This window comes from Tursiops truncatus, chromosome 1 (genome assembly GCF_011762595.2).
Source record: "Tursiops truncatus isolate mTurTru1 chromosome 1, mTurTru1.mat.Y, whole genome shotgun sequence".
NCBI lineage: Eukaryota > Metazoa > Chordata > Mammalia > Artiodactyla > Delphinidae > Tursiops > Tursiops truncatus.
Window position 1 is genome coordinate 168892861 of NC_047034.1, and position 16864 is coordinate 168909724.

At 59.0% G+C, this 16864-nt stretch overlaps 1 protein-coding gene across 3 annotated transcripts; it reads right to left on the minus strand.

Moving 5' to 3' along the window:
- Positions 1 to 626: 626 nt before the first annotated feature.
- On the minus strand, positions 627 to 12183 carry NBL1 (NBL1, DAN family BMP antagonist). 3 transcript variants are annotated; one of them, XM_019918963.3, is made up of 5 exons: positions 10360 to 10819; positions 5584 to 5587; positions 3747 to 3935; positions 3511 to 3622; positions 627 to 2111 (listed from the first exon to the last, which is right to left on the minus strand). In XM_019918963.3, exons 1-5 carry the CDS (start codon positions 10445 to 10447, stop codon positions 1860 to 1862), a joined length of 645 nt encoding a protein of 214 aa, XP_019774522.1. In that variant the 5' UTR covers positions 10448 to 10819; the 3' UTR covers positions 627 to 1859. The 3 variants fall into 3 exon arrangements, with proteins under 3 accessions (XP_019774522.1, XP_004319905.1, XP_019774520.1); XM_004319857.4 differs by lacking the exons at positions 5584 to 5587; positions 10360 to 10819 and adding an exon at positions 11989 to 12183 and having other exon boundaries at positions 3747 to 3941; XM_019918961.3 differs by lacking the exons at positions 5584 to 5587; positions 10360 to 10819 and adding an exon at positions 11989 to 12183 and having other exon boundaries at positions 3747 to 3982.
- Positions 12184 to 16864: the final 4681 nt, after the last annotated feature.

The window sequence follows — 16864 nt, forward strand, 5'->3', positions numbered from 1 at the left end:
TGTCAAGCACCCAGCCCCGCACATAGTAGTTGGTCAGCAAATGGCAGTTACTAAGGTTATACCGAGAAGACTGATTCAGCCAGACTGCCTGGGTTCAAGTCCTACTGGAGACATTTCTCAACCCTGGGCAAATTACTACATCCCGCTGTACTTCAGATGCCTCCTCCATAAAACAAGGGCAGTATTTGCATCGCAGGGTGGTGGTGAGGATTCAGCGAGTTAATTGATATAAAGTACTCAGTACAGCACCCCACCTCCTATATCAATTTGTAACCATTAGTTTTTGTCCGTTTCCCCTTCTCCAGAGGCCAAGCCAGCTGGAGTGCAGGGAAGGGCTGATGCAGTCACCGTGAGGGTGAAGAGGTGTCATGGGCCTAAGGGATCAAAGGTCAAAGACAGAAAAGGGGTTCTGGAGGCCCAACCAACGTATATGCGAGGCCAGAAACAGCCAAGGACGGAGGCAGGAGGTGGGGAGCCAGGAGCCGGCGGGGGGCACATCACGGCGGGAAGGGGAGGGCCACCAGGATGTGGGGAGGGGTGCTCAGGGCTCCATGTGCGTGCAGCCTGACTCCCGCCCCTTGGGGAGCCCTGAGTCAGCAGGGCTGCCCTGTGAGGAAGAGAACACAGGTGTTGAACGAATTTATTCATGAGAAAACTCGGGGTCCATCCTACTGGTTACAAGCTCCAGAGGCTCTTGTCGGAATAGCCGTGAGAGCCGGGGCGCCCCCAGGCAGGGGGCTGGCGGGGCTGGCAGCAGCCCTGGGACAGAAGAGCAGACGCAGGCAACTGCGGGTACGGAGGGGCGTTCTTCCCTGCCCGCCTGCCCAGCCCCCCACCCTGGGGCCCCGCACCCCCTCTAGGGCTAAAGTGCGGCTGCGAGGAGTGGGGGGAGGGGACTTGGCAGCTGCAGAGCCACAGTGAACACAGCCGCCCCACGCGCCCTCACCCCTCCTCTTCCTCGTTCCTTGAGGCTCATCCAGAATCCATCCCACCCAGGTCCCTCCTGGGAACCTCCGGGGAAGGGAGACCCCTCCCCAGCATCTGATATTCAGAAAGAGCTTCCCAAGAGGGTGAGGCTGGCTCCATCAGCTTTGAGGGGCCTAGAACCTGGGGGGCAGGGAGAGGCACTAAGATCTGGGAGAGGGCAAGGAGGGAAGGATGCCCTCTGGTCGAGGGCGTCATCCCCTCCCCCTGGCCCAGCAAGGCTCCTCCTCCCCTGCCTTCCTCCCCGCCCCCCCAAAGCCAAGGCAGGCAGGGAGCCTGGCTCCCAGCTCCAGGGCCGGGAGGCAGCAGGGTCCTGCCCAGGCCTGACTCCCAACCATGCCGCTGAGGGAGGGCCACCGGGGAGAAGCTGCCCTGGGGATGGGGGTGCGAGGCCTTTGGGGAAGCCGGTGGGGCTGGAGCGTCCTGCTTCTTTCTGCCAGTGGTCTTCCTAGCCCTGCCTCAGGGCTGCCACGGGCAAGGCGCCCAACCCCAGCTCAGGGCCCGGCCCCACCGAGGGGCCGTGCAGGCCTTGGCGCGTCTTGGACGGCCTCACCCCAACTCAGCAGCTTAGCCAACTATCCCCCTCCCCAGGGCACATGTCTAGGAGGCAGAAAAGAAGAGAACCCCCCTCCGATGAAGAACCCTGAACACCTCTGCTTCTTCCCCCCAACTCGTGAATATATTAAATTGTGCAGCTTGGCGCCAGTCCCACCCCCTTCAGATCTCCGTGGCAACCGGGAAGCATTCCAAGTCCAAGTCTGAATCCAAGTCCATCCAGTGCCAAAGGGGGGCTTCAGCCTCTCCCCCAACTCTTCCCCGGGAGGGTGAGACCCCACATTCCACAGGGAACGAGAGGGGAGGAAGAGTCGGGGGCCTCAGTCCTCAGCCCCCTCTTCCTCTGCATGGGGGGCCCCAGGGGGATCCTCGGGCTCGGGGGGCTGCCCGCCAGGGTGCGGGTGGGAGTGGAGGCCGGGCTGGGAGCCCTGCGCATCCTCGCCCTGCACATAGACGCTCAGCCCCTCGTGACTGGGCTCCTTGCCGCATGCCTGGCAGCTGCAGTGCAGGATCTTTTCCACCAGCTTGTCCACCCTGGGCACCTCCTCATGGCCAGGGCACTCCAAGGTCACCTGCGGAGGGCAGGAGAGAAGGGGAGAGAGGTTTCCAAGGGCCTGGGGCAGGCAGGAAGGCCCCAAGGGTAACACTCCTCATGGGACCAAGAATCCCAGAGACCCCAGAAGCCTGAGGCCACCTGGGACACCTGGGCCTGTCCAGGGGGAGGGGGGTGAGTCCCTGCAGGAGACACCTGACCTGTCTCCTCACGTCCTGCCACTTTCCTGCCCATCCCCACAGTAGCCAGAGGGCACCTTGAGGGGACCCAGGTGGTCCGCCCCTGCCTGAAATTCCCCCCACCAGGGCTCCCACTGCCCTCGCAGAAAAACCGACTCCTGACCCAGGCCACCCAGGACCTTGAGGTTGACCCCCGGAGGACCTCTCTCTCCACCCCTGACCTCCCCCCACTCCCACCAGCTCTGTCCTGCCTGATCTGCCTGAGACTTTGCACATGCCATTCCCTCTGCCTAGGAGGTCCTTGCCCCACCCGTCCCCTCCCCACCGCCCTAGACTTTGCCCACTTAACTTCTACTCAACCTTTGGACCCGAGCCCAGACATCACTTCCTCAGCGAGCCCCTCCCAACACCCCCCCACCCCGCCCAGCCAAGGCTCGCCCTGTACGAGCCCCGTTAGCGTTCACTCTTCCCCTGTTGTCGCGCCACTAGCTGCCCTTTCTTTTTCCTTCCTTCCTCCTTGTCTCTCCCTCCCTCCTTCCACAGAGCACCTTCTCCATGCCAGCTCTGGGGACACAAGGACAGGCATGGTCCTTCAAGGAACTCAGAGTCTAGCAGAGGAAACAGACTTGTCAAAATCACCCAAATGCAGATGAAAAACTGTGCGTGTGACAGATGCTCAAAGCAGAGGTACACAGTGCCTGGGGGATCAGGAAAGGGGTTCTGAGAAAATGATGCCTGAGCCAAGCGCAGAGGAATGACTAGAATTTAACTGGGGGGGGGGGAGGAGGAGAAAGGTAAGCCAAACGGGGAAAAGAGCATGTGCAAAGGCCCTGTGGTGGTCGTAAGCAGACAAGATAAGAGAGACTGAAAGGAGGCGGGATTGGTGTCAGGGTCAAGCTAGTGAAGAAGGTGAGAGGGGCAAGATGAAGCTAGAAAGCCTGGTGAGCCAGACCACGCCTTGTGGACAGGCCTTACGGGGTCTGGCAAAGATTTTGGTCTCATCCTATAACAATGGGAAGCCACCGAAAGGATTTCAGCATGTGACTGACATCAGAACAGAGCTTCTTGTCCTGTACATGCTGGCGTCGGACTTGTGAGCCATCACGTGGCAAGGACCATGTCTGTATCTCCAGCACGAGGCTCGAACCCTGCACACAGTGGGGCCTCACTAAGCACTTGTGGCCTAGACCGGTGCCGGCTCTGGGCGGAAGCTGGGCGGGAGCGGGCAGCCGTACTCACGATCTCCCACATGGACTGGGCCGGCATGCACGAGTCGCAGTGCACCAGGGACTCTGTAGACTGCGGGAAGGTATTGGGAACGCTGTAGCTGAAGCACTGTCCCAGGCACGCCCTGCGGGAGGAGAGCCCACCGCGTCCGTATCACCACGGTGGAGGCGAGAACGGGCAGCCCTGTCCTCTTCCTCCCTCCTGGGCCCGTGTCCTCATCCCTTCCACCCACCACCCCAGGATCCCACCTGTTCTGGATGGACTTGGCCTCACAGCCGCTGTGGCCCACGATCTGGGTGATGTTCTTGGCCTCGCACCAGGCGCTTTTATCCGGGAACAGTGCCAGCTTGTTGATGGGCGGTGGAGCAGCCAGCAGCATGGCGGGGAGGAGAGCCCCCACCAGGACCCGAAGCATCGTGCCCGTGACCTTTGGAGCCCTTGAACTGAGTACAGACTGCAGGTGAGGCCAGCAGGGTCCAGGAGGCTGGGCAGAGGGCAGGGGGGCAGTGGTGTTACAGCGTGGCTCTGACTGCCTGGGTTTAAATCCTACCTCTGCCACTTACTAGCCAAGCACAATCTTGGACAAGTTATTTCTCCTGTATGAACCTCAAAACTGGGGCTGCTAATAGCACGAGCATCAGATGGGTATCATGGAGATTAAACAAGGTATTTCATGAAAAGCCCTGAGTGGAGAGACTAGCAGATCATACACATCCCACATGTGTTAGTTATCTTTATAACTTACTTTGTAGCTTTGAGCAAGTTACTTTTTATCTCTGTGCCTCACTTGCTTCATCTAAAGGGGGATGGTGATGCTGTGTGTGGCAATGATTATTGCAAGTACTAAGCCAGACACTCAGTTTCCAAGCACCCCGTTGCGTATTGAACAATCATTAGCTCCCTCCTCACTGTGATGTTGTGGGTCCTTGAGGGGCTGGCCTGCCAGCAGGTCTCCTGGACATGCTGCCACGGTTGTCAGCAAAGCTAACCATCTTCATGTCACTGTGAATTCTTGTGCCACCTTGGATGCATGGACCTCAGGTGAAAAAACTAACCCCAAACTAGACTACTTCTCGTTTGGATGCCCCATCAGAGCCCCAAGCCCTGAGTCTACACACACATCACTATCTCCAGCTCCAACCTCACACCTGAGTCAAACAAGAGGCGAGGCAGTCCAAGCCAAGGGCTTGACCCTCTGTGAATTGGATGGAGCGAGGCACTAATAAGGCAATACCAGAATCTGCCAGGAGATGGCGGTGCAGGGCAGAGTGTGTTTCGCAAGCATGGACTCAAAGGGGATTTTCCCAATGTTCCCCAACTTCATCTTCTGTAGGTTTCGCCCACTCTCCCACTGCAAGAACTGTGGAGGAGGGAGGCTTCAGAGAGATTCGGAAATGAGGGCAATGCTCACAAAGGGGTCCTCTGGGGGCAGGACACTGGGGAAAAGGCACTGGACTGGGAGTCTGGAATCCACACATGCTGTGGGACCCTGGACACTGCGGCCTGTGTCCCCACCTGTGAAATGAGTGGGGTGCCCTGGACTGGTGGTTTCCAAACCTGGTAGAGCGTCAGAATTCCCTGAGGACTAGTGAAGTGAAAGTTCTAGGGTGGGGTGGGATTCTGCATTTTTTTAACGAGCTTCCAGGGTGGTTCTTATATGCAGGCCAGGCTTAAGAAGTGGTCCAGCTCGGTCAGCGTCTTGGGACAGTCCCCAGAGGGGCCTGGGTGGGGCCGAAGTGGGAGCAAGGGCCAAGTATGGTCCCACTGGTCCCACAGATGCCCAGTACTAGTCAGGCTGGCTCAGGGCTGGAAATGCCATTCCGAACAACGCTACCCTCAGCCCACCTTCTGCTGGAGTGGCAGGTATTTGGTAAAAAGTCGGGAAGTGAGAGTTGTTGGGGGTCTTGCGCGCTCCTGCAGGCTAACTACGTGGGCTGACTCAGCTGGGCTTGCAAGGAGGGCCCAGGCCGGCCTGCGGAGCTGTGAGTGCCTCTGCAGCGCCCCGCTCTCTCTATCCAGCAAGCTCTGCTCAGGTCCTGCCCCTTCTCCCTGCAGGAGGTCTCCGGAAGCAGAGACAAGTCCCACCTCACTGGATCTCAACGCCTGGGTGACCCCCACTCCCAGACCAGTGGGGAAGGGTGAAGAGGGGAGAGCAGTGGGAGGTGAGTCCAGACCGTCTGCCCCATCCCAAGGGAGTCTGTGTCATGACCCAGGCTCTCACCCACACATTTCCGGTCTCACTCACAAGGTGGACAGCAAAGCCCATGTTTTCAGTACAGCCACAACCTAAACAGAATGGACTTGTTCCTAACCGGCAACCTGATTTTTCAACACCCTTAGCATCCAGGAGGCTTTCTCACCCCACCAGGTCCTTTTCTGTCCCTGGGGAATTAGCCTCTGCACCAGGGTCCGACCACCGTAGCACACCAGCGGAGACCCACCTAAGGCCAGAGCTCCCTGGGCCTCCCCAGGCGAGACTGGCCCCTAGAGACCTCAGAGAGGTCCGGGGACGTTTGTCCTATGCCTGACCCCATCAGGATCCCTCAGGAAGGCCAGGTCAGGTGGGGCAGAGGGTGATAGGTTTCCTTAGGCTCGGGAACGGAGCCTGAGGTTGTAATGAAAGTAGCCTGGAGATGAGCGCTGGGGCTGGTTTGGGGTTTGGAATAGGAGAGGTTAGGACTGACGCTATGGGCCAGGCTAAGGGGGAGCGGAGTTGAGATGGGGGCTGAGGTTAATAACAAGGTGTAGTGGGAGATGGGACACCGGTGAGTGTTTCAGGGGAGTCACTGGTCTGGAGGGTGAGGACTGGTTATCATGCGTCAGGTTGTAGCAGACGCCGAGGGGAAATGAGATAAACTGAGGCAGAAGGCCACCTCCCTTATCTACCCCCCTCTCTAGGGCACAGCTGAAGGTCAGCTGGGCCCACAGAGGGGGTGCTATAACCCAACCCACCAGGCCCGGCCTCTCACCAAGCCCTGGCTGGGACCTCAGAGGAGGGGCCAGGCCGCGCTCAGCCTCCCCAGGCCAGCAGCCCTGAGCTCCAGCCGAAGCATGGCCCCGGGAGCCTCCTAAGTTCAAGTCCCAGGCCTCCCACCTAGGAGCTGCGTGACTTCCGGAAGTACAGTCTGCCTCTCTGCACCCACCGACCTCAGCCCTAAAACGGGGAGCAGAGCCCTTTCCTTGAAAATGACTGGGAGGATGCGATGAAAGCACCCAGCACCCAGCAGGGACCCACCTCAGGCCAGTTCCCTTCCCCCGGGGGGATGGTGGGGAGGCCTGGGCTGGCATCAGAGCCAAAGCTGGCCGCTGGAGCAGGGAGCCGGGGGGGATGCAGGGCCGGTCTCCCACACACGCCCCCGTCCAGCCCCCAAGAACCCCTGCTGCCCCCCCTTCACACTGGACTCGGCTCTTTGCTAGCAGGTTTTATTTTTTGTTGGCTTGTGTTTTGTTTTTTCAGGCAGCAGCTCAGCTGATTTTTTTTTTTTTTTGATCCAGCAGTCGGACCTTCCTTCCTGAGACTTGAGAGCCTCACCCAGATTCTCATCCCTTCCTCCCGCCCTGAAGGTCACACGACAAGTCACGGGAGTCCCAGAACGCCAGGGCGGGAAGGGGATCCCCCAAGCCGATCCTCTTGCTTTGCAGAGGGGTCGTCCCGAGGCCCCCAGCAAGTCAGGCCAAGCAGTGCCCTTCCCCAGGCCAGGCGGTTCCCCGCAGCTTGACAGTGGTTTACCAGGCACCTTCTAGGAGGGCGGAGAGGGCAGCGAGGGTGGGGGCCTGGGGAGCTCAGAGCCTGGAGGGGAGGTCGAGAGAGGTGGGTGAAGAGGAAGCAGCTGTTCAGTGCGGGGCAGTCGGACAGCTGGAGGGGCCGGGGGAGGAGAGCTTCTCAATTCTGGATTGAACTCAGGAGCACAATTAGTTACCCGTGGTTGAGGGAACTGCACAGGCAAGGCCAGAAAGGGGGTTTACGGGTATCAGCTCAGCACAGCCCTCCCAGCCTCCTAGGAGTAAGAGCTGCTGCCAACTGTGGGCCAGATACCGTTCTAAGGCTTTTATGTATATTCACTTATTTGGTCCTTAGAACAACCCTAGGAGACAGATATGGAATTTCCCCCATTTTACGGATGAAGAAACCGAGGCACTGGGTTTGCAAAAGAGATTTGCCCAAGCTGACACAGTTAGCATTCACTAAAGCTAAGATTTGAACTGGACAGCAGCAGGGTAACCACCAAGAGTTTCACAGAAGAGGAAGACAGGGTGACGGGGAATGACCTGGAGCAAGCAAGAGACCGGGGCTTCCCGCCCCAGCAGCTGCGTCTCTTACCCGTCAGCACTCCGGGGCTCAGCCACAGCCAGGGTTGGAAGCATGGGCGCCCCATGGGGCAGAGTTCAAATCCCAGCCTGGACTCCCCTGCAGAGGAGCACGCGGCCGTGGCCAACCCCTGGCTCCCCGGAGCCTTGCAGAAGGTACGGTGCCGCCCTTCCTCCGAGTTGTGGGGAGGCCACAACCAGGGCACCCTCAGCCCAGGGTGGGTACCTTCCTATCACCCCACCGTCCACTCCCCAATCCAAGCCCTCCGGATGCTCAGAGGCCTTCTGCCGACACCTGACACATCTGAGGCTGCCAACAGCACAGAGAGAAGGCCCCTGGGGGAGGGGAGGGGACACAGCCGACCCACTCCAGCCCCGTGGAAACTGAGGCACAGAACAAGGAAGTGACGGCCCATGTCTCCCACGCAGGGGACGAGGGCAGTGAGCAGACACAGGACACCTGCCCCGGCAGCTTCCTGGGGAAGGACGGGGGTGGGGCAGCAAGAACTCAGGCTTCGGGGTCGGGCCTGTGGAGTCCTCTCTACGTTTCACGCCTACCAGAACCTAGCATCTTCCCTGAGATGCTTGCCAACAACTCAGAAGCCCGGGCCCCAGCCCTAGATATCCCGACCCCACACTCGCAGGCATCTGTATTCACTCCCACATGATTCTGAGGACCAGCCAGGTCAAGAGCCCCCCAACTCCCCAGGGAAGGGTCCCCCGTAACAGCAATGCGGACAGGGGTCACCCACCCCACTGCCTAGGCCTAGTGCCTAGAATCAAACCTGAAATTCACCAGAGGGGCCTAGATTTCAAGGAAGACCTCTGGCCCGTCCGCACCCGCCGTAGAGCACCCATTGCACAACAAGGAGTCGATTTAGTAAAACAAGTGAATAATCACCCTCCCCGTTTCCTCTTCGGAATAAATCTGAATATTCAGGGTCCTTAAGGCCAGGTACACCAGAATGTTCTTGGTACAATGGTCCACTCACCCCCAAACACACACACACACACACACACACACACACACCAGGCCTTCGGTTCCCAGCAACCAGCCTGGTGTGGGAGCAGCCGGAGGGCAGGGCCAGCAAATGCTTAGAAGAAGGCAAGCCTCTCCCCAGCTTTAACTTCTGCTTTCCGAAACCTCTGGAAATCCTTCCCACCTAGGCCCCGGCAGATTCAGATGGAAGCTTCTACCTGTGGGCTCTGGTGACGTCTGCATTCGCACAGAAAGCACGTGGGGTGTGGGGTGAGTTATTTTTCAAACTGATCAGACCAGATGCTCCCAGTCCCTTCCTCTCCCTGTTCTCCCCCCACCCCCTGCCCCACCCTGACACACACAAAGGGCCGGGTCTGGGTCTCCTTTATTCACAACGGACTGTGACAGACCCCAGTTCAAACCCTAGCTCAGCCCCTTTAACTTTTCTGTGCCTCAGTTTCCTCACCTGCAAAGTGGGGGTAGCTGCCTCTTAGGGCAGCTGTGAGAATTGAAATGAAGAGGGCGTGGAAATTTCAGGAGAGGACACCTGTCACAGGATGTCCTCAGCAGAGGTCACTACGAGTGCTAGCTTTGAGTCACCCAGGGCTGCTCACCCTCCCTGAACTCTGCCTACACCCTTCTGTCTCCCCTCCCCCTCCCCCACACCCCCTTACCCTCCCCTCCCCTCCCCCTTTCCCCTCCCCTCCCCCTCCCCCTTTCCCCTCCCCTCCCCCTCCCCCTCCCTCCCACTGGATCCTGAATGCGTCCTGAGAATATCTAAACCCCGGGGTTGCATCTGCCTCCAAGAAAATGGGTTTAGGGGAAACTCAAACAAGATGATGGCTGGGCGAGGGTTTTATGAACTGTCTGTGCTGCCAGGGTGGGAGCGGAGAGGAAGATCCCACTCAGACTCTAATTCTTGGGCCACTGACTGAAGGGAAAGGCTCCCAGAGAGACCAGCAACTTCGAGCAAACAGGCTGGGCCTGGCTGCCGGGGCGTACATGCTGCTGGGTGCAGAGGGTGTGGCATCTGTGGCCGCAGCCCTAGGCTTGGGGGTCAGCAGGAGTGAGGCAACCGCCGCAGGTCTTGGAATGAGCGCAGGGGACTTCCTTGAATGGTGCAACTGAAGGGAGGGGCGAGCCAGGGTCAGACCCCAGCCCTGATCAGCTCAGCAGGCCCACTCTGGGGTCCAAGGACAAGTTCAGGCCCAAGCTCACCCGCTGACTCCCTGTGTGCCTGGAGGCAGGACAGTACAGTGTTTACAGGCCACTGACCACTCGTTTCACCTGCCCAGGCCTCCCATTTGCCCCTGTGCAATGGGAAGCACGGCCTGGGAAAGTCCATCCTAGCAGATTCCCTCAAGAGGAGCCTGGCTCCAGCGCGCTGCTTAAGGCCACTGTGATTCCATGACCCCAGTCACCACAGGGTGGCTTCCTTCCTTCCGTCAGCGCTGGCAGAGCATGAACCAACCGTCCAGGGGCGGACACGCAGGGCCAAGCCCGTGCCCCAAAGGCCTGCCCATCTCTGCCAAGCAGCTCCACCTCCCTGGCTACAGCCCCCCAGCCCAGACCACGGCCCGCCTGCCCGCAGACCCTCCTGACTGAAAACTGTCTCCAAAACAAATCGATGCTAATGAGCTGCTGCAGGGCCGGCCTACACATCTGCTCAGCAGAAGTCCCACTGCAGACTTCACCAGCATCCCTGCCCGCTCCCGCAGTCTGCGACCCTTGGGGGTGGGAGTGGGGAGAAGGAGAGAACTCAGTTGGAAATTTCACTCTAAAAGGATGAAGATATATGCGGCTAATGCACAGCACATCCTCCTGGGTCCACCCTCTAGCACACAGGCCCAAGAGAAAGAGGTCCAGCTCGCAAGGGTGGGGATGGGGGGGTCACCGACGAAATGCTCCAGCCTCGCCTTTTCTTTGGCCCCAACCAAAGGCAAACCACACCCAAGCGGCCCCAGCAACTGGAGGAGTTTCAGGAGGCTGGTGGTTTCCACAGTAACAAAGGGTGAGGGGCTCCTTGTTGACAAATTGCTTCCCCACCCCCATCCCCCGTCAGCGCCCAGCCTTTGGCCTCCGGCCCTGACCTCTGTTTTCCTGGGGTTCCCGTAGTTACAGGCTGGTGTCCTCCAGCTGGGCGAGGACCTCGGAAAGGCTGAAAATGTGCCCTTCTCCCCGGGTGCCGGCCAACCCCCTGGCCACGCCAAGGCGGCCAGCTGCCCCCTTTACTGCGGCGTGTAAAAGAGCAGAATCGCCCCGCCCAGGGAGCGGGGCGGGCAGGTGGCCGGCAGCACAGCCCAGTTGTCCAGGCCGCCTCGCGGGGGTGGAACGCTTAAGAAAACTGAGCCCCCGGAAAGGCTGGCTCCCCTGCCCCAGACTCAATTCCAGGGGGATGACCCAGGCCAGTCCCCCGGGGCAGGCGGAAGGTAGGAGGAGGGTTTCGCTTTTTTTTACCAGGTCTAGGAAACTATTCACGAGCCCCGGTGGGGGCCCCGTGCCTCCGACCCGGGCTGGGGGCGCTGTCCGAATTTGAGGGCGGGGGACCAGGAAGACGCAGGAACTCAGAGAGAGACTCCCACAGCGGGGCAGGCGGAGAGACGGAGAGAAAACATAAAGGCAGAGGCACAAACCCAGGGAAATGGAAAACAGGCAGAAGCGGAGAAACAGAAAGAAAGGGGCCAGAACCAGAGAAAGAGAGGAACGGAAATAGAGAGACGGAGACACGCAGATGGGGAGACAGAAACACAGAGAGAGACAAAAAGGAGGCAGAAACGTACGGGAGTGGAGAGGCTCGCGGCGCGGCGAGGCCCGGACAGAGCAGCGGGGACGCGCGAGCCCCGCGGCCGAGCTCCGGGCGCTGCCCCGGCGGCCGCGCGGCCCGACCCGCCCTCGACCCGCCCGGCTTTCTCTCGGCCGCGCATCTCCCTCCCTTTCTCTCTTGGCCGCGGAACTCCTACCGAGAAATGGAAACCCCTGTTGAGTCGGGGGACCGGCTCGGGGCGCAGGGGTGCTCCCTGGCCACCCCGTGCCGCGCCCACGTCCCCAGACCCGGCGCCCCGAGCCCCCAGCGCTCCCGGGCTCGGCGGCGGCGCCTCCGCACGGTGCCCTGGGCTGGCGGGCGGGCCGGGGGCGCGGCGCTGCGCCTGCGGCCGAAGCCTCTGGAAGCTGGGAGCCCGCGTGCCGGCCCGGGCGGGACTTACCACGCGCGCGGCGGCGGTGGGAAGCGCGGCGCGCCCGCCGGTTCCTGCGGAGCTGTCTGCGGGCCGCGGGGGGCAGGCTCGGCGCCCCCGGGAGGCTCGGGGAGGCGGCCGGCAGGGCTGGCGGCGGCCCCGCGAGGCTCGGCTGGGCTGCGCTGCGCGCTGTCTGCGGCCCCGGGCGGGCGCGCGGTGCGGGGGAGCGGCGAGCCGAGCGGCTCCGACGTCAGGGGTGTCTCCGCTCCAAATAGGGAGCGAGGGCGGGGGCAGTGGAGGGAGGGACGCGAAAAAGAAAGAGCGGGCGGGCGCGCTGGGCCGCTCCCTCCGGACGCGCAGGAGGGGGCGCCTCAGCCGCCCGGGGCCCCGGCCCCTTCTCCCCGTCGCCCTCGAGCCCCGGGCCGGGCTCCGGCGCGGTCCGACGGCACGGCGGAGCTACCGGGGCCGCCCTGATCGGCGCCCTAGGGGCAGGGCAGAGAGCCCGGCGCCCCGGCTCGTTCTAAAGCGCCCTCCGCCGGATTTCTCTGCGCTCGGACTTCTCTCTCAACTTTCCCCCAGCCCGGCCATCGGGCCGTGCCAGGCCTCCGGGTGACAAAGATGGAAGTATTCCTTTTTGTGGGAACCGGGTGCTGCAGTCTTGCTCCGAGGGTGTGGCGCCCCAGTCCACCGAGCCGCGGCACCAGGAGACTGTCCTCCCTCAGTCCTGCGGTGCGCCCAACCTATCCGCTCCCGGCCGTGCGACCCGGGGCTGGTCCGCGCTCTTAGTTCCCTAGTGTCACTTGACCTCCGCCCGGCCTCGCCTCAGCGCCAGGCACTTGGCTTAAGTGTGCAGAGAAGGGTCTGAGCGTCCCGAGAAGGACTATCCGGAACGTCGGAAACAACTCACTTCTCTGACTCCTGGGAAGAGCAGAGCGCCCAGCGCGGCGTCCCAGCCTCAGCTGTTGGGTACGGGGGTACCCAGCTTAACAGCCTGTACTTGGGCACTCGGGCGGGTTTCGGTCGTGCCCTCTCTGTTTGGTGTGCCAGTGAAGTGAGAAAATAGCTTTGCTCCTGGAAAGTAGTAGCCCGGTCCTGAGACAAGATTTAGGAATTTTGCGTTCTACCACAGTGGTGGGTGTCCATGCATCTCACCCCAGCCTGGCTGGAAGCCCCCAGATGGAAGCAGCCCTGCTCATCCAATGTCACAGGTTGCCGAGCATCCCGGTGGCTCCTAGTGGCCTGTCGATAATTCCATGGTGTACACTGACCTATCTGCCTCTCCAAACCCAGTATTGCGTCTCTATGCCTCCTAGCTCTTGCTTGTGCTGTTCCCTCTGCCTGGGGTTCCCTTCCCCTCCTTTCATCTCCTAGTAAAGGCATTCTTCAAGCACCAGATTGGAAAGCCTTCCCAAGACCCAAGTAGCATAAACCCCTCCCTTCTACGGTGTGATCCTGGAAGCACAGGATACATACCCTCTGTTCATGGTAATTTCCCTCTAGACTAGTTGATCTCTTTCCTCCACTTGACTGTGGGCTCCTTGAGGGCAGGGATCACCTGTGTCAGTGTCCCCAGGGCTTGGCAAACAAGGGGTACAATATATTTGGCTGAACTAAGTAATTAATATCCCCCATAAATGTTTCCATGAGTATAACTGTAATAATGCTCATAACATCTCAGGCATATTGAGCACCTTCCTATACTACGTGCCTGGTCCCATTCTAAGCACTTTCCACCCACACAACAAATCTGTGAAATAAACAGAATTGTTATCCCCATTTCATAAGTGAAAGTACCAAGACCGAGAGAGAGGTTAAGTAACTGGCCTAAAGCCACACAGTAAAGGGGATGCCAGCTACCGTCTGCTGGAGGAACACATCCCACCAGGTGTAGCCTCACTGCCTGGTACACAGTAGGTACTCAGGAAACACTGACCATTGTGCTCACCACTGCCACTCTCAATGTGCACCCCAGGTGGGGTGGGGACTGGATGTCTACATTTTGTAAGAACCCACCCCACTGTAAGAAGCCAATTGGGTAGCCTGATGAGTTTGTCAAGTCATACAGACAGCCCGAAGTAGAAGCCCTTGACAGTTCAGCCACCCAGCCACCTAATCAAGGACATGGGGTTTGGGATTGGGTCACACCTGTCTGGTGAAGACTGGTAATTACAGGAGGGCTACCATGTGAACAAGGGGTCTGGAAAGTAACTTGTTAATACTATCAACAGCTATCACTTTGTGCCAGGCATTATACCAAGCACTATGCCTGCTTTATTGTACGGAAACCTGACCATAATCCTATCATTATTCCCATTTTACAGATGAGAAAAATCAAGGCATCAGAAGCCTAGTTACCTGCCCAAGATCACACCACTAGTGATGGACAGAGTCCAGACTTGAATCCAGACCCAGCAACTGCAAAGCCCCTGCTCCTTTGCCCACCACACCCTCTTGACTGCCTCAGAGCCCCTCCATCAGGCTGCAGCAAGGATGCTGCACCACCAGGACCCAGGGTGGTGGGGCCCCAGCAGGAAAGGCAGAACCTGTCACGTCAGAGTCTCCAAGCACACGGAGATGCACCTGGTTGGCAGCGGTGCGCCAGTTGCCCCAACAGGCCTGGCTGGCCCTGGGCATGGGCTTGAAGCCAGAACCTGCTGGCCCTGGGCCAGCCTCTTGGGGCCGAGGTAATGTGGGGCCCAGAGCTGGGGTAGAGGGCTGAAAGCTCTCTCCCCAGCTCATTAGCAAACATCTGGGCTCAGGAAAATGACCGACCTGGAATGTGACTGGGCTACGGGGAGCTGCTCCCTCCCCGAGTCCTGGGAATGTGAGCTCCCTCCCGCAGGGCACGGGCTTGGGCCAGCTGTTTCCTCTAATCCCGTCAGCCTGGCCTCAACAGGGGTCCAAACCTCTGCACTCTCCCGGAGAAAGAGGGAAAACAAAAAAAGGCCTTCTCTCCCAGTCCGGCCCACTGACTCAGAAGGTTGGTATTGGGGCCTGAGACAACCACAGTCCCTCCCTCTTCTGCAAGATAAAGACCAAGAGAGTCCACATGTCCAAATGTGGAGGTGGAAGGGGCCGTGAGGACTCATCACGGAAGGTTCTGGAGTCTTCCTGCTTGGGTTTGAATCCTTGCTCCCATCACCCACTGACTCTGTGCCAGTTGTTTCCTGTCTGGGCCTCGGTTTCCTTCTTTGTAAAGTGCAGCTGGTAACGGCATATACTCTCTAGAGTCGTTGCCGGGGCTCTCATTTATTTATTTATTAACATAAACTTATTTGTTTATTTATTTTTGGCTGTGTTCCGTCTTCATTGCTGCACATGGGCTTCTCATTGCGGTGGCTTCTCTTGTTGCGGAGCACAGGCTCTACGTGCACAGGCTTCAGTAGTTGTGGCACGCGGGCTCAGTAGTTGTGGCGCACGGTCTTAGCTGCTCCACGGCATGTGGGATCTTCCCAGACCAGGGAGTGAATCTGTGTCCCCTGCATTGGCAGGCGGATTCTCAACCACTGCGCCACCAGGGAGGTCCCTCTCATTTATTTAACAAATACTTCTGTGCAGACTGTGTGCCAGGCACAGAGGTGTCAGGGACACAGTGGGCTGGACCAACAAGGTCCCAGCCCTCAGGAAGCTTCAGTTCTGCAACAGGGAGGTGGGGCGTGTACGGGTAAAGCAGAATGGGTTTCTCATCATCTAAGTGTCACGGAGGAGCTAAGCAAGCCAGAGTGAGTGATGGGATGGGAAAGCCTCAGAAGACATCCCAAGGAGGCGACGTTTACGGTAAGATTATGATGAGAAGGAGGCAGGATTCAAGGAGATAAATGGATGCAAAGTGCTCGGCACAGTTCCTGGAAAATAGCACGTGCTCCAGAAAATGAAAGCTATTTTAGGGAGGTGTATAGCAGAGAGAAGGCAGGGAGTCAGAGTCCCTGGATCAAACCCAGGCTTTAGCACAAAGCTTTCTCACCTCACTCAAGTAATGCACGTCCTGAGCCTCAGTTTCCTCATCTGTGAAATAGGAATTTTAATAGTGCCCAAGCGCACGCTTACTGGGAGAATTCACTGAGGGACGTGTGCGTGAAGCACAGAGCCTGGCACCAGCTCGGCCCTTAGGAAGTGAAAGCTACTAGTGTCGTCTTTTCCTTTCCCACGGAGGAAAAGGATTTGCCTACGTTCACTCAGCGAGTCAGTAGCAGATCCAGGAGCAGAATCAGATCTTCTAACTCTGAGCCCACCCCCTGGGCTGGCTCTTGCCTCCTCCTGTCCCTGGGGGCTCAGAAAGCCTCTGGGCCCCATCTTGGGCTCAGAGAAAGCAGGAGGAGGTGACAGTGCACTATAGGGTCTGCCCCTGAAGGCTACTGAGGGTGTGGGAGGTATGGCTTTGGCCGACTGGAGAGCAGAAATGAGGTCCCAAGGGGAACTAGTCCCCTGGAAAAATGTCAAATGCCCTTTGTAGGTAGGATGGGAGACCAAAAATCAAGAGGGATTAATTGCTAAGAAGGGGGAGATGAGAAGAGAGGAAGGTCAGAGATGAGATCTAAATTCGGGGAATTTCAGAGTGGAAATTTAAACTCAAGTCGGTCTGACTCCAAGGAATGTCCTTTCTCCACTCCAGAGAGGCAGTGGTGGTTATGGCTGTTTCCTCATCTGTAAGAATGAACATACCGACGTCACCAGGAATGTGACCTAAATGCCAGGGACAGGGTGCCAGGGGGCTACCCCCAACCCCTCACTTTGCTCCTTGTTTGTTTGCTTCCTCCCGCCATCACTCTCCCTGTTTCTTCAGCTGGGGCTGCCTGACCCCACGGTAACAACCCACCCACCTCCAAGTGACAGCACCAGAGCCGGGCTCTCAGGGAAGGGCCTTGTGCCTGGAATTCCTCCACCCTGTGGCTGTGGTAAACACGGT

What these genes read in the sequence shown, in the direction of transcription:
- NBL1 (XM_019918963.3), bottom strand. Translation starts at nt 10,447, where the DNA reads ATGTGTAGGCCGGCCCTGCAGCAGCTCATTAGCATCGATTTGTTTTGG. An exon ending in GCCAAGTCCATCCAGAACAG is followed by an intron (nt 3,623 to 3,746) that starts GTGGGATCCTGG and finishes CTCCTCCCGCAG; the next exon opens with GGCGTGCCTGGGACAGTGCT. An exon ending in CCCAGTCCATGTGGGAGATC is followed by an intron (nt 2,112 to 3,510) that starts GTGAGTACGGCT and finishes TGCCCTCCGCAG; the next exon opens with GTGACCTTGGAGTGCCCTGG.